A 19,665-nucleotide genomic window follows, 5' to 3' on the forward strand; every position below is an offset into this window, starting at 1 on the left:
GAGGGAGTTCTAGGTCAATGATGCCAAAAACTCCATGATCCCAGTACTATGGAAGCAAGCTTTGGCAGTACTCTACCTGTATTATCTGCACTGAAAGTAGCAGCACCACAGATGCCAGCTACTATCTATACCTGCCACAAGGCTGACTGAGGAAATGGCTGCTCACTAAATAACTTGTCAACTGATTGTAAACAGATATTTACCTAGCATATACTTCACACCATAAAAAATGCTAAATGTTTACACCTTAAAGACATAACTGTTGAGGTGCCAGGGATTTAGCTTAGTGGTTCTGCTGCCTGCCTTGCAAGTGCAAGGTCCCGAGTTCAATCCCCAGTACCAAAATCCCTGGTACTGCTTTCCCAGTATAGTCTCTTAAAATAACAGGCCATTTCCCATGTGTTCTCTAGAAAATCTAGTGTTAAAAATAGTTAACAGAGCGCAAGGACCCGAGTTCGATCCCCGGTACCAAAAAAAAAAAAAAAAATAGTTAACAGATCATGCTAGATGGTGCCACTTGCCTGTCAGACCATCACTTGGGAGGCTGAGGCAGGAAGATTGCTTCAAGTTCAAGGACAGCTTTAAGTTCAAGAACAGCCTGTGCTACATAGTGAGACCTTGTCTCAAAAAATAAAAAATAAATATACATAACTGATCATATAACAGGCAAATACATCTCATCAGCAACAGCAGTTAAAATATAACTCTAAGCAAAGCATCATGTCACAGGCCTGTACTCTCAGCTACTGGGGACGCTGTGGCAGAGGAATCTCAAATTCAAGGCCAGACTGGGTGATTTAGCAAGACGCTGCTTCAAAACAAAAACTGTAAAAAGCGAGCTGGGGATGTAATTCAATGCCAGGCTCTGGATTCAATCTCCAGTACTACAATAAATAAATAGCTAATATTTTACACACTAAAAACAACCTGTTAATAAGAAAGGATCTAAGAAGTATCCCTTTACAGTGAACCATAAATTTTAATTAAATGGCCAAGTCTTCAGTAATTTTTCCATGTACAAAAAATGTTTTGTAGTTCTGTAGAGGACTAAAAACTAACAACATGAGGTGAGACACAAATATGAATGGCAGAAGACACTAGGAAAGAACATGGACATAGCATCAGCTGGCTGGCTGTTCGCTTTAGGTTGCAAAAAACTTACCAATACGAATGATTTTTACTAAGAGTAGAAAGATAAAACTAATAATTCAAAAAGAGGTTAAAAGGCAAACAGTGAGAGAAATACAAAATGTAGTAAGTGATCGTGGTAAGAGTTCATTTCCAGACCTACCATCCCACAAAGTTACAGGACTCTCTCAACAAAAATACTACAAACCTCTAAGCTTTAAAAAGGCTCTGAAAAGCTTTTAAACTTTTAATGACACATCTGGCAATGAAACAACTAACCTACTGAATACATCTCAAAAAGTCCAAATCTATGAAGATTATCCCAAAGAGAGCCGGGGATTTAGGTCAGTGGTTTCGCTGCCTGCTGCGCAAGCACAAGGACCAGAGTTCGATCCCTGGTACAAAAAAAAAAAAATTATCCCAAAGTTAGAATGGAGAGGAAGTAACAAATTGAAAAAAAAAAAAAAAATCACTAACATTCCAATGGAACCCCGAGGAAGAATTTACCAATTAATAAACTATGCAGTAACAAGGTTAATGGTCATAAAAACAAGATTACTTATAATACATCCTAGTGGATAATAATTTCAAAGTTTGACTGGAAAAAAAAGGAGAAAAAATATTTTTCTTTCTGTTTAGGAAGATGAAAAAGAGATGAAGATGGATAGTGGGGACTGTGCCTGTGCTTAATGCCACTGGACTGTATAAATGGTTAAAATGATCAACTTTATGTTTTCCCACTGTAAAAAAAAAATGGACATCCACGTTAAAGGAATTATTTAGCATCCTACTACAAAAAAGTGTGTTAGTATTGTCACCAAGGATTTTCTTCTAGATTTCGTCAAATATGGTCCCCTTCCAGAGGTGCCATAAGGAATGACTTTTTGCCTGATTTTCAAGATTCATCCTCAAAGCTCAAACAGAACACTGAGAAGTGTGCCCTACAGAAGACAGTCAGTAGAGGCTGAATCTGTCAATTCAAAAGAACTGTCGGGTTATGACAGATCTATTCGTGATTCTTCTGCCATCTAACTGATTTTAATAATGGAAATAAGAGTGTCTACTGGTGAAGCAGACATACTTAAGATTTTAAGACCTCAGTCTCTTTCTCAGCAATAAATATCATTCAAAAAACAAATTAATTTCATCATTATTCATCTGTCAAACTTAGTAGCTTTCTAATATTCTTGGCAATGATCCACACAGAAGTGGGTCTGAAAACTGCCTGTTGGAACCTGTTCAAATTTACAAGTAAGTCTTAGGAAACAGTTTTCTTAGAATTACTCCAAGTCAAAGACTTTGAAAGAAAACCATATCTTGGTCAAAACTTACTGTGGAGCCACATATTATACTTTAATAAATTTAGTCACTGATCAACATAAATGGTTAAAACTATAGAATGTCTATTAATAAACAATTTATTCAGATGTAGGAGGACACACAGGTAGTGATAAGTAAATAATCTAAATCATTTTCTTTTCACCAAATTTCTAAGACAAGAAGTCACTACAGTATGTCCAAGATTTTAGATCAGAATCACCCAATCAAATCAAAAAGGACCACTTACTTAGTCTTATGCAAATAGCCTGCAAACTGGAAAGAGTAAAATACTGTAACTATTCTACATCTATGACATATAAGAATATTCTTGGTGGATGTGCAGTTCTGCTTGCTGCTCCTCCCCCACACCACAGGGAACTAGAACTTGGGATTCCTCAGCCTCAAGTATGCAAACACAGCAAGTGTGCAGTGCAACTGTGCATGTCCACAGAATCATAAATCCTCCTGTACAGGAAAAGACACCTCTGAAAAAGCATGCTACCAAAGCCTACCCAATTTCAAAATGACCTAAGAGGTAGATACTGTATGGCCCTAAAGCAGAAACAGCATTCTAAAAAGTCATAAAAATATTATAGCATCCATTCTGAAAATCTAAATACTGCAAAAAAAATTAATGGGATTAAATTTTTATTAATATTCATTTTCAGCCTCCATAAATCTGTTATTTTATGTGACACACAACATTTCTATCAAACATAAACATCAACCTCAAATTTAACAAATCTACACACAACCCAAACTGAAAGTGACACAAATGAAGTATTAGCCCCTTCTCCACAAAATATGGTTTAAAGCATACAGATTCAGGACCTGGGGAATGTCAGCTCCTGCAAAGCACTGGGAAACGCCTCTAGATCCAGGATAGGCAAAAAGCTAAGACAGCTTCCTATGCTAGTTTATCCAAATTTGCATCTCCAACTGGTTGCAAAACAAGGAGGAAAATTCCATGGACCCCGTAGCAAATTTTACATCAAACCACTCTAGTTGTAGGAGAAGACAGGGTTAAATCCACGAACCGATCATCTTCTCAATTTCCTGGTGAGGTCCATGAGAAAGAAACATAGAGAAATTACTGTTCCTATTACATCAGAGGTCATTTTTAAAGACAGGCTTAGCCCAAAATTATAAGGGAATAAAGTCTATTCATAAACAGAACTGATAACCCTTTTCTATTACACCTGTTTTCTTTAAAAGATGTCTGTGATAGTAAATCAAATGAGTTTAAATTGTCTTCCAATGCACTGTCTTATACTTTCAAAATCCATTCTCAAACCAAAATTAATGCTATTTTTATATGAGAAAAGACATTATTTTCTTCCATTCCAGTAAAGGAACACAGTATTTAGAGTTTAAGTACATCAGTAAAAGTATCTAAGTATGATCCAGATTATTTTTATATCCATAACACTTTTTTTTTCTGATACAATACGATGCTAAGAAAAACAGAACAAGTATAAAAAGCCTGGCCAAAAACATATTGTGAAATACAAACAAAACCAAAGGAAAAAAAGGTTTAATATTTTCCATTATAGAGCAAAAGAAAGAATATTTTCTTCCCTAAATACTTTAGTATTAATATAAACATAAATTTAAGTGATCACTTAGATTTGTTGACATTAAATAACAGAAAAAACTATCAAAATTAAGTAACATAAAAACCAATTAAGTCCCCAGTAAAAACAATTTTAAGCCAAAAATAATTTTATAGCATTTAACAGAAACTGCAGACATTTTGTTATGTTTTTCCTTCTTGTGTGTTTACTAACAGGACTTTTCTATGAAACACTGTTACTAAGTCCACCTAACTATACAGCAGCCATCCGTATCTTGGCAAATATTTATATTTAGGGCGCAAAAATGTTTTAAAAGAATTATAATAGCAGATAAAAACTTCATGGGGAGAGAAGCAGAGAGTGATCTTATGATACAATGTATCTTACATCTTAAGGTTATCGAAACAAGTTTGCAGCTGCCTGCTTTGTAAACCTGCTAATTACTTTTAATGGTAAATAAAGCTCTTTCTAAAATTATATTGTATATTTTATAAAATACAAAACACTATGAATGGAATTCAATACAAAACTGTTTATCATAAAATGTATGCGAGGTGACTTCGGTATTTCTTTTGAAACTGCTCTATCAGAATACCTCAAAAAAATCCAGTAACAAACTGATTCATAAAATGTTTATTCAAGTCTCTTAATTTTCTAAAAAGACCCTTCCTCCTAAATGTGTGTACATTTTGTTCTCAATTACAAGAACATTTGCCACTCAAAATAATCCATTTCCTAAAATCAAAAATGAAACTAAATGTATTAAAAGCAAAAACCTCATCAATTTAACATGACTCAATAGTTATTTTATAACCTACAGCTCAATAATATTTTAGACAAATGACTGTTTCTAGTATAATTACCATAATAAATACTAAATAACTAACCTTCCAAAAAGTAAAAAAAAAAAAAAAAAAAAAGCACATTCCACACGTTATCAGTAATGTACCTAAAGAGAAATCTGTGAATCTAGGTCGTATGTCCATCCTTTTTTTCCCCTCAAAGATAAAAAAAAGCTATTGCCAAGGGTCACATTGAGGACATAATGCATTCACTCTCATTCGAAGAAAACAAAATGCTTAAAATGATGGTACCATTAAATAATAATGTTCTAAAGTAATATAGACCTATATATCTGCCTCTAATATCAATCATTGGTAGTTTACAAAGACGGGAGTTTTAAACTGTCCATTTAAAAGCAAGCTGACAAAGAAAATCTTTTTTAAATCAATTACTGGAGCTTATTTCTCTTTAATTTTTTTGTATTCATCAAAAATAAAATAAGTTTTCTATTAAGAATAGGAAGACATTATCATTAAAAGTAAAACTCCATTAACTAAGAATTTGAAAGCATTAGATACCGCGCTGTTCAGCCTCGGATTCACATTATTATTTGTTAAATTCTTTCTTCACTGACAAGTCTCTCTAATACATGATTATTATTAAAGTACACCTTCCTAAAATAAATGAGCTAAATAAAAACACAAATACTGTATCCCTTCTAGCAGATTAGAATGTTTTGATTTTCATAGCATAGAGATGTATATGAAAGAAAAATTACTTTGAAGAAACACACCCAGTACAATTTGCCTTTAATATAGTTTTCCTAATCATTGTGTAAGGAGTTCAATAAAGGCTCACATTACCTCATCTAAGGGGAAAAGATTCTTGGGGGATTTCTATATTCTCCAAATAACAAACAAATATAAAATGATTTTAATATTTCAACGGAATAACCATTGTTTCCCTAATAACTGTTTTCTGCAGAAATTATAGATCTTTCTCATTTCGTGGTTTTCAAATATGTCAATTCCAACTAAAACTCATTCACAAGCATCTTAAAATAATCACAACTGTCAAAACACAAATCACTAGAAATATACAGTCTTAGTCTTGTTATAAAACTAGTTAAATATCACCAAAAGATATTGTTAAACAACAATTTTTAAATGTTTTAACGTTAAACTATGTGTTTAATTAAACTACGAGGCTGAAGCTCCAAAGTCTGTTGATACAATTCAAATTTTTCACAGGTGAATCTGTGAAGAGCAGACTTTTATAAAAGGTTTACAAATTCAAAAGGTGCATAATTTGTGACTTATTTTTCAATAGTCATATCTTCAACCTACAGTTAAAGACCATGACACACCTAATGTCCATATTGTAAGACTGTCATCAAAATCTGAGTTTTGTAAATGTCTAATACTGGACACCAACATAACGTTTTTTCTATATTTAATCCTCTTATTAATAACTGATTCATAACAATTTAAGCTCTAAATAATATTCAACCTCCCATCTACTTGTAAGAGAGTTCAGTTATTATTTGTGGCAAGAATTTTTGTGACTGTACTGCTCAGCACTTCTATTTACATCAGCAGTGCTAAATGCCCAATGGTGAGAGGGGAGCCAATCAGATGGCAGATTAGATGTCAACTCAGAGGCAGCTGTCTGGAGACTATTACAGCCAGTTTACCTCCACAATTCAAATTCCAAACCTTGCAAAGGAGATCAAGTCGGTCTTTAGGCTCAGCCTATTAGCAAGAAACAGACAGAGAGCAGAACACTTCCTAATAATGCCGAAGGACTTGGGTGGCAAGAAAATAAAGAAAATCCAAATAAATACGACCCCCAAAAGATCCACTTTCACAGGTCTGCTTTCTTACTAGATATACTAAATAAAATGTATGCCTAGTCCGTGATCAAAACAAGTTCAATCGATCCGGAATGTGGTCCTCTAACATAGCCTCTCTGTTGAAGGTGACTCTTTATCAAGCAGCCTCTAAACCCAATAATGGATTTCCCCAGCTATTCTTAGGAACGAATCGATGTATTTTAGAATATTTCATCTCCTTGTCTTGGTAAATGTTGGTCTGATTCCTGCCCGTAAACATCCAAACTCAAAGCCCGCACCGAACCTCAGAAAAGCCCCCCCCCCCCGCCCCGGTTGTCACAAAGCTAACCTATTTCCCCGGCCTCCACCTCAGAAGCTAAGAGCAGGACTGTAGCCCTCGGTGGGAGAAAGTTCCTCCCTCTGGGCCCAGCGAAGGCACATTGTTGGCGCCACCGAAGCGGGTCTGGGCAGCCCCCGCCCCCGACCAAACCGGCCCGGGGACGTCCTCGGCACAAAAGCCCCGAACCGGGCCCACCGCCCCGCGGGTGGGGCCTAGGGGCCTCGACCCAGTCCCGGGGCCTGGGACTCGCGGGAGCGGAGAGGGTGCCAGTCGGGGCCCGAAACCAGGCCCGGTCCGCCGCGGCCCTCGTGGCTCCCGGCTGGAGGCGGCCGCGCCCCCGCCACCCCCGCGAACAGACGCGAAAAGTGCGCGGCGAAGAAAGAAAGTCGGGCGGGCTCGCGGGCGGCGCGCGAGGCCCGGCGGAAGCAGGCCCGGCCGGCGGGGTTACCTGGGATCTGCTCAGCGCCGCTCCGGGGGTGCCGGGGCTCATCGCCGGGTGGTTCCTTTGTTGCGCAGCCGCCCAGGCCGGGCTGGCGGCGGCGTACTGGGCGCCCAAGTCCTTGCCCAAGCCCATGCCCGCGGCCGCCTGCTGGCCGCCCGCCGCCGCCGCTGCCGCCGCCGCCGCACCCGCCACGGCCGCCGCCTGGGACTGGGGCTGCGACGGCGGCGGCGGCGGCGGCGGCGGCGGCGCGCTGGGGCTGCTGTAGTCGGGGTAGCTGCCGCCGTAGCTCCGCATCATGGGGCTGGGCGAGGTGAGCAGCTGGTTGAGGGTCGGCGTGGCCCCCGACGGGTGCTGGTTCTGGCCGGCGAAGCGCTGGAAGCCCCCCGCCGCCGCGCCGCCGGCCGCCTTGCTGAGGCTCGCGGCCCCGCCGCCCCCGGGGCCCATCATCATGCCGCCGCCCTGCTGCCGGGGGGAGCTCAGCACCCCGTACCCCGAGGACGAACCCCCATAGCCGCCGCCGCCTCCTGCTGCTGCCGCCGCGGCCGCCGCCGCCACAGCTCCCGCTCCTGCTCCTCCTCCTCCGCTGCCTCCTCCTCCTCCGCTGCCGCCGCCACAGCTCCCGCTCCTGCTCCTCCTCCTCCGCTGCCTCCTCCTCCTCCTCCTCCTCCGCTGCCGCCGCCGCCGCCTCCGCCGCCGCCCTCCTCCTCCTCCTCCTCCTCCTCCTCCTCCTCCTCCTCCTCCTCCTCCTCCGCTGCCTCCTCCTCCGCCGCCACCGCTGCCGCTCGCGCCGGGCCGGCTGTAGCCCGAATAATGGTTGTACTGGCTGTTGGGGTACCCTTCGTGGGAGTTCTGCAGGGGGTCCATGTTGCCGGCGGCCCCGGCGGCGGCTGAGGCGGAGTGCATCATCCCCATCCCGGGGCTTTGTTGTCCGCCATGTTGATCAAAGCAAGGCCCAGCGCGGCCGCCGGGGCCGCCGCTAGCAGGGGCAGTGCTGCCATAGTAATGATTAAACTCCGAGACGGCCGCAGAGCCGCCGCCGCCGCCCCCGGGCACAGCGACGGGCGGCGGCGGCTGCGCGCCCAAGCCGGGTTGCTCGTAGCGGCCGCCCGCCGGCTCCCCCATCTTGGGCGGTGCGTCGTCCTCGTCGCCCGTTTTGCTCAGCAGAGGCTGGCCCGGGGGATCGGCCTGGCCGCCCGCAGCACTGTCCTTGGCGCCTCCATGTTTCGGCGGCTCCATGTCGGGGCCGAGCTGAGGCGCGCCGCCGCCCGCGCCGCCCAGGCTGCTGCTGTTGGAAACAGGCTGCTGCGGCGGCGGCGGCGGCTGCTGCTGGTGCTGCTGCTGCTGCTGCTGCTGCTGCTGCTGCTGGAACTGGCTTAGCTGCTGCTGTAGTGCGTGGTGGTGGTGGTGGTGGTGGAGGTGGTGGGCATGGTGGTGGTGGTGGTGGTGGTGGTGGTGGTGGTGGGCATGGTGGTGGTGGTGGTGGGGCGGCGCGGCAGGGGCCTCGCCAACGGCTTTCAGTTTGTGGTTGGGGAGCAGTCCCGTCTCCATGGCCGAGCCCGGGCCCGACGAGGAGGTAGAGGACACCGCCACCGCCGCCGCGGAGGAGGAGGACAGCGCGGCGGCGCTTCCACCCTCCTTGAGAGCCGCCTCGGAGCCGCCGCTCTTGGCGCTGTTGGTACTGGCGGCGGCAGCGACAGCCGCGGCGCTCGCGCTATGGGCCATGTTCAGTTCGTGACGGGGGAGCAGAGGATGGTGGTGCACATTATTCAGGCCGCCGCCGCCGTCGCCGCCCCCCAGCATGGGTCCCGGAGTCGCTGTGGCCGCTGCCGCCGCGCCGCGCGCCCCCGCCTCCAGGTCCCGGGCCCCGGGCGCCGGCCGCGGCCCGGGGGGCGCCCGCCGCTCGCCGCTGCCCGCCCGCACCCGCGCAGCCGCCGCCGCTGCTGCCCGCGCGGCCATGATCGCCACCGCGGCGTGGCGCGGCCGGGCGGGGGCCGGAGGAAAACAATACCCCCCACTTTTTTTAGTCCGCGGCCCCTCCTGTGCGCATCCACGCGGCCCGCCGGGAAGCGCCGACCCCTCCCCCTCCGCTGGCCCGCGGGAGCCGCGCCGGGGGCACGCCTTACGGTCTGGGCCTGCTCCCGCTGTGTGCTTTCATGGTGAAAGTTTTTGGTTCAGGTTTAAATGAAACTTTTTTCTCTTTTCCTCTCTAACCCGGATATGGGTAAATACACGACTAGCTGAGCCTATCGGGCCCAGCATGGCCTGAGAGGGAGCCGTGCGAGCTATTATCCACTTCTCGCTGATGAGCCCTGCGCACTCGCAAAACGCGGACTGGACTCGGCCCCGGGCGTCCTTGCAGCCTCGCGGGGATCCACCGGCCGGGCGGCAGCCCCTAGACGGCGGCGTGGCGCGGGCGCGGGCTGCGCTGTCCCCTCGTGCCGCTGTCTTCTTCCCAACCGGCATACGTGTGTTTGTTTTCACGTCTAAAAGGAGCGATACAAAGGTGGAAAACGAGTCTGACGAGCAGACAAAAGAGAGAAGGGCTGGGGAACAAAGTTGTCTGTTAGCCTCTGAGGTGCGAGGAGCCAGCGGATAAAGAAACTATTGAGGCACTCTGCAGAAACACGGTCCTTCCCAGGAGTTATGTAATTTCTTCAGAACTTTGGCCTCTCTGCTTTGATTTCGGGCCTCAGCGTAATTCCCACAACTTCTTCCAACTGCAAAATTAGGAAAGACAAGTGAAGGTTAGCATTCAAAGAGTGCTGTGCCTTATACACAGCAGGTGCTCACTAAGTGTTTATGATTGACTATAGTAGCCCCAAAGATAATGTTTATGTAATTCCTTTTTAGGGTATCTTAAATAGGTATGAAAACCCATAGTATTCCCAAAGGGGCATTTTTCCTACAATGAACTTCCTTGTCTTCTCTCAATCTCAAATATGTGAGGTGGCGAGTTATGATCCAACTTTCACGTGAACAATTTAACCATTGATGCCAGAATAGCGACAGTTAAGGTTTATCTCTTGTCTTCATAAATCTATTTGACACCTTTCATCATATTTCAGAGGTTAATGTGTGCAGTTAACCCTCCATATGAGTTCATTGCTAAGTAATGTGAAACAAAACCAAAGTAAACAGACAATGTATTTAACAAAGATCAATAATATGAAACAGTCGAATCAAATCCTAAAGCAGATATATTCCATACTTTGTTTTCAAAAAAAGTATCTTTTTATCACTCTTAAGTGTTCTAAATGTCTCTATTATGAGTGTACCACCTAGTAAAATTTTGAATGTCTTTGATAGCACCTCTTCTTAACCTAAGCAGTAGCTGGATTGTACTACTGTTGACTCAGTTGTCATTGAGAGAAAGCATTTGAAACCAGAGCTTCCCAGAGGTCACGCTGGCAGAAATTAACAAGAGGTTTGTGGACAGTGTCATTTTCCAACATTATTTAATTCATTTTTTCCTAAAAATTAGTTTATTTCAGTTTCTGTGATTGTCTTTGCTAGACCAAGTGTAGATATGTCACATGACTAAATAGAAAACGATAGATTAAAAAAGTGACTAATTGGTGAGGGGGAATCAGGTGCACACCCAAGGGTCATTATAGAGTATAGAAACAACACATTGCAATTTGATGCAAACAACTGGAAAACGAGGTATATCATCATGAGAGAATAACAAAACCTAAGATGAATTCACACCAAATCATTCATCAGTTTTCACCAGGAGAATACTACATCTTTGTTACTGTGCCTTTGACATTTTTTCCTGGATTTTTCTCTCTATATATTCAAATATGTACTAATTATACAGTTGCACCACATAAATTGAATTTTTAAAGTTTTTCATATGCAAATATAAATGTCTTTTGTGTGTCTATATAGTACAAATATTCTAAAATCAATTAGATATTAATGCTTTTGGATATTGATAGTCAACTAAATATATACATGTAATCATAAAAATGTATTTTAAATTGATAAAATATATCAAAGTCAATTCATACAAGTATAGCCATATGTTGTGACTTATTCTCACAAGTAATTCTAAATGGGAAAATAAGTCACCAAGTTTAGCTCAGGCTCTTTGCTTAGAAATATTTTTCCATGTCAGAAAATCATGAAACTAAAAGAAAAACAAGTTACCATAAGCTGAAATTTTAATTCCATTTGCTTCACCAAGTCAACTAGAAGACTGGAACCAGGAGGCAATAAACAGGGCCCCCCCCAGTACAATGAAATCAGTCTGCTATAAAAGGCGACACATGCCAGTTTTTCCTCCCCAATGGCAGATGCCACACCCTAAAGCAGACAGAAGGCAATGCAGCTTGTAAGAGAAGCACAACACAAAGCCACCAGGACTTAGTTGTCTCTTAAACCACAGGGAATGAAAACACCTTTTTAAAAGTATCTTTGCTGAAGATAAAATAGTAGACTCATTCAACTTTTCAAACATACTTTCTCAAGAAAACAAAATAAAAGCTTTAGTTTCATTTAAAAATCCACAGTTTAATAAACAAAATGGCAATTGTCAGAGAATCTGTTCCAAAGTAATGAAATCGGCCCACATTTCACAAAAACACAATTTCATCTATTACTTATAATTTTTATCATGTCCCTTGCCTCAATTCTATATGACAGTTCAATCTTACTGTTTTGTTTTGATGAAGTAATAGAAATCATTGTTCATTTTTCTTAATGAGTTCCTTATTCTTACACTTCTTGCATAAATTTCAAACCACAACGACAGCTTTAACAAGTTGCTGTAATCACAAGGAAGTCATGGAGATGCTGGCCAAAAGCTGCCTACATTAGGCCTTGGCTACTCTGCACCCGAGATGCAAACCTCCCACCCACAGGGTACTCCCCATACCTTCCTGTGTAGCGGAGGATTACCCAGTGTTTTGTTAAACATTCCTTTTTGGTTACAAAAGGTTTTCTTTCTCTTTTCCCTACTATGTGGAAATATTAATATTCAAATACTGCTCCTTTTGAATAAGTTTTAGGGCACTGAATAAAAGGCTCTTCAACTTGCCCACTGAAAGAGGATTGAGCCAGATGGCAGTTTAAGAATTCTACAGTTCTGTTATTTTGCCTTGTCGTGGCCCATCATACTCTGTTTGCTTTCAGATTAGTCCCCTTTTACTATTCTACTTATTTACTCGATGACTGAAGCTATCACGATTCACTGCCCATCATATTTCTCAGTATTCTTTAAGTAATTTGGAAGCAATTTAGAATAAAGCCTTGTCAAGGTTTTACAAATAAGAACTATTAAAGAATAAGGCTTTGGATACTTGCTTTCCTTTTAAATTTATGAGAAATGGGATGAATGGAGCTAATGGGATTTCCCTACTGATCTTGGTCAGGGACTTTAAAAAGCACTAAACAATTGTCCTTTTCACTTCTCCGATTTAGACATTAGCAGTGAATAACTCTGAGTCAGTACAAGATACGGGATACAGCACTGGATTTGAAACAACTATGCAAATTATCACTGATCCATAAATTCAGAATCCAAAACAATTAGGGAAGATTTGGAAAAGAAAAAGTAGGTAAAAATAATTTAAATAAATTTGGAACCATGTGAAATAGTGGTATTACACTTACTAGAAAATTATAGGGAAGGTAAACTGAATGGGGATAAACTACACTGAACCATTCAACAAATTTACCTAGGATCTATACTTTGTGCCTGTCCTGGAAAAAATAAATAATACTTTGTCCTGTCCTTAATACAAAACATAAACCATGAACAATTTCCCTGAAACATACTGAAGTCTGCCCTTAGATGTCATGGAGGATTTGGCTAGTGGTGAGAAGAGCTCAGCCTTCCCATCCGATAGCACTTTCTGCAGCTGTGCCTTGTTTGTTGCCATCAGTGGGCACCTGACCCTAACTCTCCAGTCTACACATCTCTGACTTGACACCAGAGACCTGTCACTGTTGAGGCTGGACTTCCAGAAACTTAAGTCAAACTTATCATCAGGCCACTACACTTTATCTCCAAAGCCCCTAGAAACATAGTAACAGTCATGATATAAATGAAGAAAACAATTCTTACATTTTAAAACATTGTGCTTTTATGGTTTGTTCATGTTTTGAAAGATGTATAATAAATATTACACTAGAAACATAAGAATTTACAACATTGAATACCTGCTAAATATTAATCAAATGATCAGTTAATGCATAACTGCTAAACCGTAATAGGCACTGAAGGAAAGATATAGGGCTCTAAGAGGGAAATATGGAGCCTGAAAGAGTCTGGGGGCCAAGTGAAGGATCTCTCCACTACTCCCCAAGTTGTGGTTTGGGCTGAACACAAAAAACAAGGACAAACTGGGCATGGCTGCACCGGCCTATAATCCCAGCACTTGGGAGGCTGAGGCAGAAGGGTTGTGGCAAGTCCAAGGCCAGCCTGAACTACTACAGAGTAAGACCCTGTCTCAAAAAAAAAAAAATCAACCGGGAAAAGGAAGAGAGACACAAACACCAAGTGGCCGGTGGTGCTGAAGAGTAGAGTAGAGCAGGTAAACTGGGTCCGGCAGACCTGATTAAATTGGATCTTATGTCCCAGTAAGAATAATTGTAACATTTTAGCAGGGGCTGACATCAGATCTGGGTAGAGCAAGAATCCACTGGCTGTTGGAAGGTCAGCATGTTAGACATGGAGGCAGAGTGATCGGTGTTAGATTGAGGGTGAGGTCCAAGGAGTTAAGGCTCAGGCCTCAGGCCAAGGAGGCCTGGCCACACTCATCCCAATCAAATTCACACTGACACTCAGTATATTAAGAAACAAATTGGGTGCTGCGTCATATCACTGTAATCCGAGCTACTTTGGAGGCTGAGGCATGAGGATCACAAATTTGAGGCCAGCTGGGCAACTTAGTGAGATCTTATCTAAAATATAAAAAAGGACTGGGGATGTACTCAGTGGTTGATTGAGCACTCCTGGATTAAATCCCTAGTACTGAAAAAGTAGATATTCAAACTAGTTTATTTTAATGTTTACATTTTTTTAATTTGATATGATATAATTGGCCTCTAAAATACAATGCAATACAAGTGTGATTCTCAAAGAACAACTCTTAAAATTCATTTATTTTTAAATTAATGCATATGGCCTTACAGGCAATATCATCTGGTAATACATCACAAAGTTAAAAAGATGAATTATGATGAACATGCTTTAATCTGGTCATCCTAACTGTAGGAATAACTGTTTAGACTTATTTGGCAACATAGTTCAAGCGAGAGATGAGACATGGTGGAGTTGGATGGAGTAGAAGGAATCAAAGGGATGGGGATAAGTAAACTGATCCCTAAGAGGAGCCAGGGACTTAGCTCAGTGATTCCGGTGCCTGCCTCGAAAGCGCAAGGTCCGGATTTCGATCCCCAGTACCAAAATTTTAAAAAACCTGATCTCTAAGAGTTGGCCACTCAGGAATATCAGGCTGCTCACTGCTCAGGGCCAAGGAGATGGATGGGGGCTGTGGTTCAGTCTGAGCCTTAATTCTACGCACTGAGTCCTAGTACAGAATGAGTCCACTGGAAGATGACATGTCACCTGCTACTTTATGTAAAGCAGCCTGTATGCTTTCTCTCTTCCTGAGGATCAGCGAGGAAATGACAATGAAGTTTTGGGGAGTTGATTAGATGAGGAAGTGAGGAATGGAAGGATCAAGGTCTCACCTCTTGCTTCTTTTTCCTTTCCACCCCTACTTGGCCCAAACCAATATATGAAGCAGTTGGAAAATCCAGCTTTTATTCCACTATTCGGGTGGTTCCACTGTATTCCCCTCTCCTACCCAGTTTTCCTACCCTACACTGCTCTGATAAGACCTAAATGAAGCCAGCAGATTAGGAAGTTGAGAGCAACTCCTGAAATCTACATAATACTGATCTGTGTGTGTGTGTGACCTGAGTGTCATCTGTCCTGTGTAGCCTATGTGAGGTTGAAATTGTCAGCTTTCCATTCCTGTAACAAATACCTGACATAATAAACTTATAAAGTGAAAAGGTTCATATTAGCTCAGAGTTTTGGAGATTTCAGTCTACAGTTGGTTAACCATGTTGCTTTTGGGGCTGTAGTGAGGCAGCAAACCATGGTAGCAGCATGTGCAAATTAAGCTGCTCACTGCATGGCCAGGAAGCAAAAGAGAGAAGGGAGGTTCCCCTCTGCCCTTCAAGGTCATACCCACAATGACCTAAAGACCTCCCACTAAGCCCTACCTCTCAAAGGTTCACCAGCTCCCAATAGCACCGCACTGGGGAACACGTCTTTACCATACAGTAGAAGGCAAGGAAGGATTCAAGAGTGAAACTATAGCAGAGATGATCCATAGAAAAACTTTTCAGAAAAAAATGAGCTCTTGCATGAGACACTTAACCATGAGTTATTACAAGCCACCTTTCCCTGGAGCACCTGTTTGCACAGCACCAGGGGTATCTTGTGTATTGTCATTGATGTAAATGACCTTTGTGCAGTATGACTGCTTATCTTCCCTGGTTCTTCCCTTTTACCAGGGGCCAGAGCTCTCAATTGCAGTCCCTGAAAGGAGGCATGAGAAGAAAGCAGAATCCTGGGTTAGGAAATGCCCAGGACTAGGCAGTATTCTTGTTTTAACTCCATGACTTGGCTTGTTACCATCTTTCCACAGGTGTGAAACCTTAGGGAAAACCACGTTGCATCTCTGGAGGAGGGAGAGGAGAAGCAAGCCCTGGGAGCTGATGCTCCAGCCGGTAGTGCTTGAAGCACCTAGCATTTGCTTCTTACTCTCTTCCCTATTTGGGCACAGTGACAGACAAAAATAGTTGTGCTTAATCAGTGAAGCAAGCCACCTTGAGGCTCCTCTGGGCTTTGTAATTATTATTACTGGACATTTACTATAATTATGCTGTGTCCAGCACTTTGCACACAGGGCAGAAAAGCAAGGTGCCTAGACGAAGATCTGTTCCTTAGTAATGGAAGCCTCAATTTTTAACTGGGTACGTGACCACCTACTATTTTTTTAAAGGCTACATTTCCCAGATTCCCTCTGCAGTAGGGGTTCGTACGTGCTTAAGTTGGTGCATCAGGCTACTCAATTACTGTCTACTCATAGATTTCATTTATGAGAGAAAAAACAAACTTCTATTTGTTTAAGCTACCAAGTTTCTGGCTTTGTTTTGTTTGAGTCTTTTTTTCAGTAGGAAACCAAATCTAACTGATTCAATCCATTACTCTTTCTCATATACAGTAATCCCCACAACTGTGCTTTGAGAGTGAAGTGGCCCTCAAACCTTGGTTTTCCTTCCACATAACACACAGAGAGTAATAGTGCCTGCTCCATGAGGCTGCTAGTGATTGGATTAAATAGTTCCTGTAAATCTCTGAGCACAGTGCCTGGCACACTGGAAGTGTTTTGTTTTGTTTTTGCTTTGCAGTACTGGAGATTAGACTCCTGTGTATAGTAGGCAAAAGCTCTACCACTGGGCTACATCCCCAGCCTAAGTATTTGATATAAATTTTTTTAACTTACTGAGGATCTTCCATTTCTCCAGCTGGATTATCCTCAAAGGCAAACCCCTGTGCTCTCTTATATCTTTCCCCACACTCAAAACAACCTTCCTAGTACTTCATTGTTCAGAGAAATGTGTGGCTACGCACAAACATACAAGTAAAATTATCACATGTATTTTAAAGTTCAATGTTTCTTTTCAGGGAACTTATGTAGTTTAGGCAACCACGATTTTCTGTGAGACTGCTCATTTAAAAATAAAAGGATTCCTGGGGCTGGGGATTTAGCTCAGTGGTTCTGCTGCCTGCCTCTCAAGTGCAAGGTCCTGAGTTCAATCCCTGGTACCAAAAATAATAATAAATTAATTAAATAAAAGGATTCCTAACTTCTTTCTTTTTTGTTGTTCTTTGTTCTTTTTTTTTTTTTTTTTTTTTTGGTACCAGGGATCGAACTCAGAACCCTGCACTTTCGAGGGAGGCAGAGGAACCATTGAGCTATGTTGTTGTTTGTTCTTTACTTAAAGGGTACAGGGAATTTTTTGTAAAAAGTCAGATCTACCTATTATGGTAAGGTAATGTATATGCTGTGTTCAGAGGACTCCTATTCTCAGAGACTAATTTCCCATCTTCCTCTCTAAGTAAATTCTTCATTATTCTTGTTAGTTAATGGAGCATCATGTGGCCATGAGATACGTAACTGCAGAGAGTATTACAGAGTGCTTTGAACATGTATAGGGCTTGGGCACATCACAATAAGCCTTGGTGTGTACTAGTCTAGCATGGCATTTGTTTATAAACAAGACAATCATTAGTACAAGATTCTGTGAGATTAGTTTCCCACTGATCCCAAGAGAAATAATGCAAAATAGTCACCCTTTTCTAAAGTGTAGTAAAACTCCTGTGGTTCTTGAAACCAGACCAACAAAACATGTAGAAAAGCCCATGGATTATTTTACAGATTATTAAGAACTCACGTTTTTAATCTCATTAACTTTTCACCATTTGCTGTTTATTTTTTATATCCTGCATAGGCTAAAAAGTGAAAATAGACCAGGCCACTATGTTTCATTTTGGGAACATAATTGTAAGGATGACATATACAAACTCTGGGGAGTTCAGAGAAAAACAAAGATAAATTTTTAAAAGATTTTTAAAGATACCTTTTGAAAAAATAATTCTTAAAGCTCTATATGTTCCTTAAAAGCCAAGAGGCAAGCAGGAAAACTGTTTCCTACCACAAGAAAAGTGTATTACCTTACTGCTAGTGACTTCATGACCTACAGAGGATGAATTCATACCCACCTTTACATTTACAGGCTCCGCAAGTTTTGACAACTGGCTTGACCTTGCTGTACCAGGATGTACCAGGATGTACCTTGATGTACCAGGATGTACATGTATATGTACATGACAGTAAATAGTATCACTTCATATGGGGTTAAGGGCACAGGGAGGGTAAGAGTTAAATGAGAGATTATAAAGCTAACATATTGCCTAGGATTAAACAGGTAAGGAGAATGAGAGAGAGGTTTGATTTCTAAATATAACAGCTATCTGTTTTGTGATTTTAGGAAATCCAATGTACTGTACTCAACTCCAAACAGTTTTTCTGCTATGTGATTAGAATTTCCCCTTTAAGAATGTATGAAGGAGGGCTGGGGATTTAGCTCAGTGGTGCTATGCCTGCCTCGAAAGCACAAGGTCCTGAGTTCAATCCCCAGTACCAAAAAAAAAAAAAAAAAAAAAAAAGAATGTATCTAAAAGCCTTGGGCCCTGTCAAAATATAAATTTGCTTGGAACGAGTAACATCTTGAACGTTTATCAGTTATTTATACCTTATTATGAATTGATTTCAGATTCTTTTCTGAAGCCTTGCTTTAATGCAGAAGAAAACAAGAGAGAAGGTATGGGCATTAGCCAGAAGAGATAAAGGAGAAGGGTCTGCAGTGAATGGGGAGGCTGTGATGCTGGGGACAAATTCCACTTTGTACAGCATCACTGCAGAATCCCAGTAAATGTTAATTGACTAAGGGTAGAGAAGGATAATATACCAGCTGGTTGTGGTTGTTCAAGCTGTAATCCCAGCACTCTAAAAGACTGAGGCAGGAGAGTGCAAGTTCAAGCTCAGTCTGGGCAACTTAGTGACTAAGTGAAATCCTGTCTCTAAAAAACATTTTTTTAATAAATAAAGGGGCTAGGGTGTAGCTAAGTATATAGGCTCTAGGTTCAATTCCAAGTATTGCAAAAAAAATGGGGAGAGGGGACTATTGTTTTCTATCCAAACAATTGACTTTTGTGGATCCTGAGCCCATTTCTAAAGTCTGGGATCCCAGGGTTTGTCACCACTACATTGCAATTGGCTTTTGGCAGATGAAGATAGACACTGAGAGAATCTTTGCTAGGAAGACCCAAGAGAAGCCTATGATTCTGTGGCTAAAATGACAATGGGTGATGCAGAATATGTTTGCCTTGGAGGTAATAATTAAGTACTGTGCATTCCATATGGAAAAGAGAAGTACCTGGAGCTGCAAACCCTAGTTCTCTGGAACCCATACCATGCTGTGTGGGGCCTCCTGGGTCCCTCTGGCTGCAATGACAAGGATTGGAGGGTACCTGGAGATTGGATCCTACCTCACCCAATGAGGGTGCCACAAGGAAGAGGAGGAAAAAAAGGAAAGAAAGGGCAGGAGGAAAAGAAGGAAGGAAGGAAAAATGAGATTGAGGGGAAAAGGGACAGAG

General features: G+C 42.4%; 1 protein-coding gene across 1 annotated transcript in view; it reads right to left on the bottom strand.

Moving 5' to 3' along the window:
• Arid1b (AT-rich interaction domain 1B) overlaps positions 1-10,277 on the bottom strand; it is a 431,446-nt gene extending 421,169 nt beyond the window's left edge. Inside the window, 2 exon segments of the mRNA XM_087193427.1 lie at positions 7,425-8,019; positions 8,116-10,277. Of these exon segments, the coding sequence (XP_087049553.1) occupies positions 7,425-8,019; positions 8,116-9,374 (1,854 nt within the window). The 5' untranslated portion in view covers positions 9,375-10,277.
• Between the last annotated feature and the right edge of the window lie 9,388 nt (positions 10,278-19,665).

The sequence above is a fragment of the Heterocephalus glaber genome, unplaced genomic scaffold (genome assembly GCF_053883595.1).
Source record: "Heterocephalus glaber isolate CG9 unplaced genomic scaffold, H.glaber_assembly_v1.0 deba00001592, whole genome shotgun sequence".
In the NCBI taxonomy this organism is placed as follows: Eukaryota; Metazoa; Chordata; class Mammalia; order Rodentia; family Bathyergidae; genus Heterocephalus; species Heterocephalus glaber.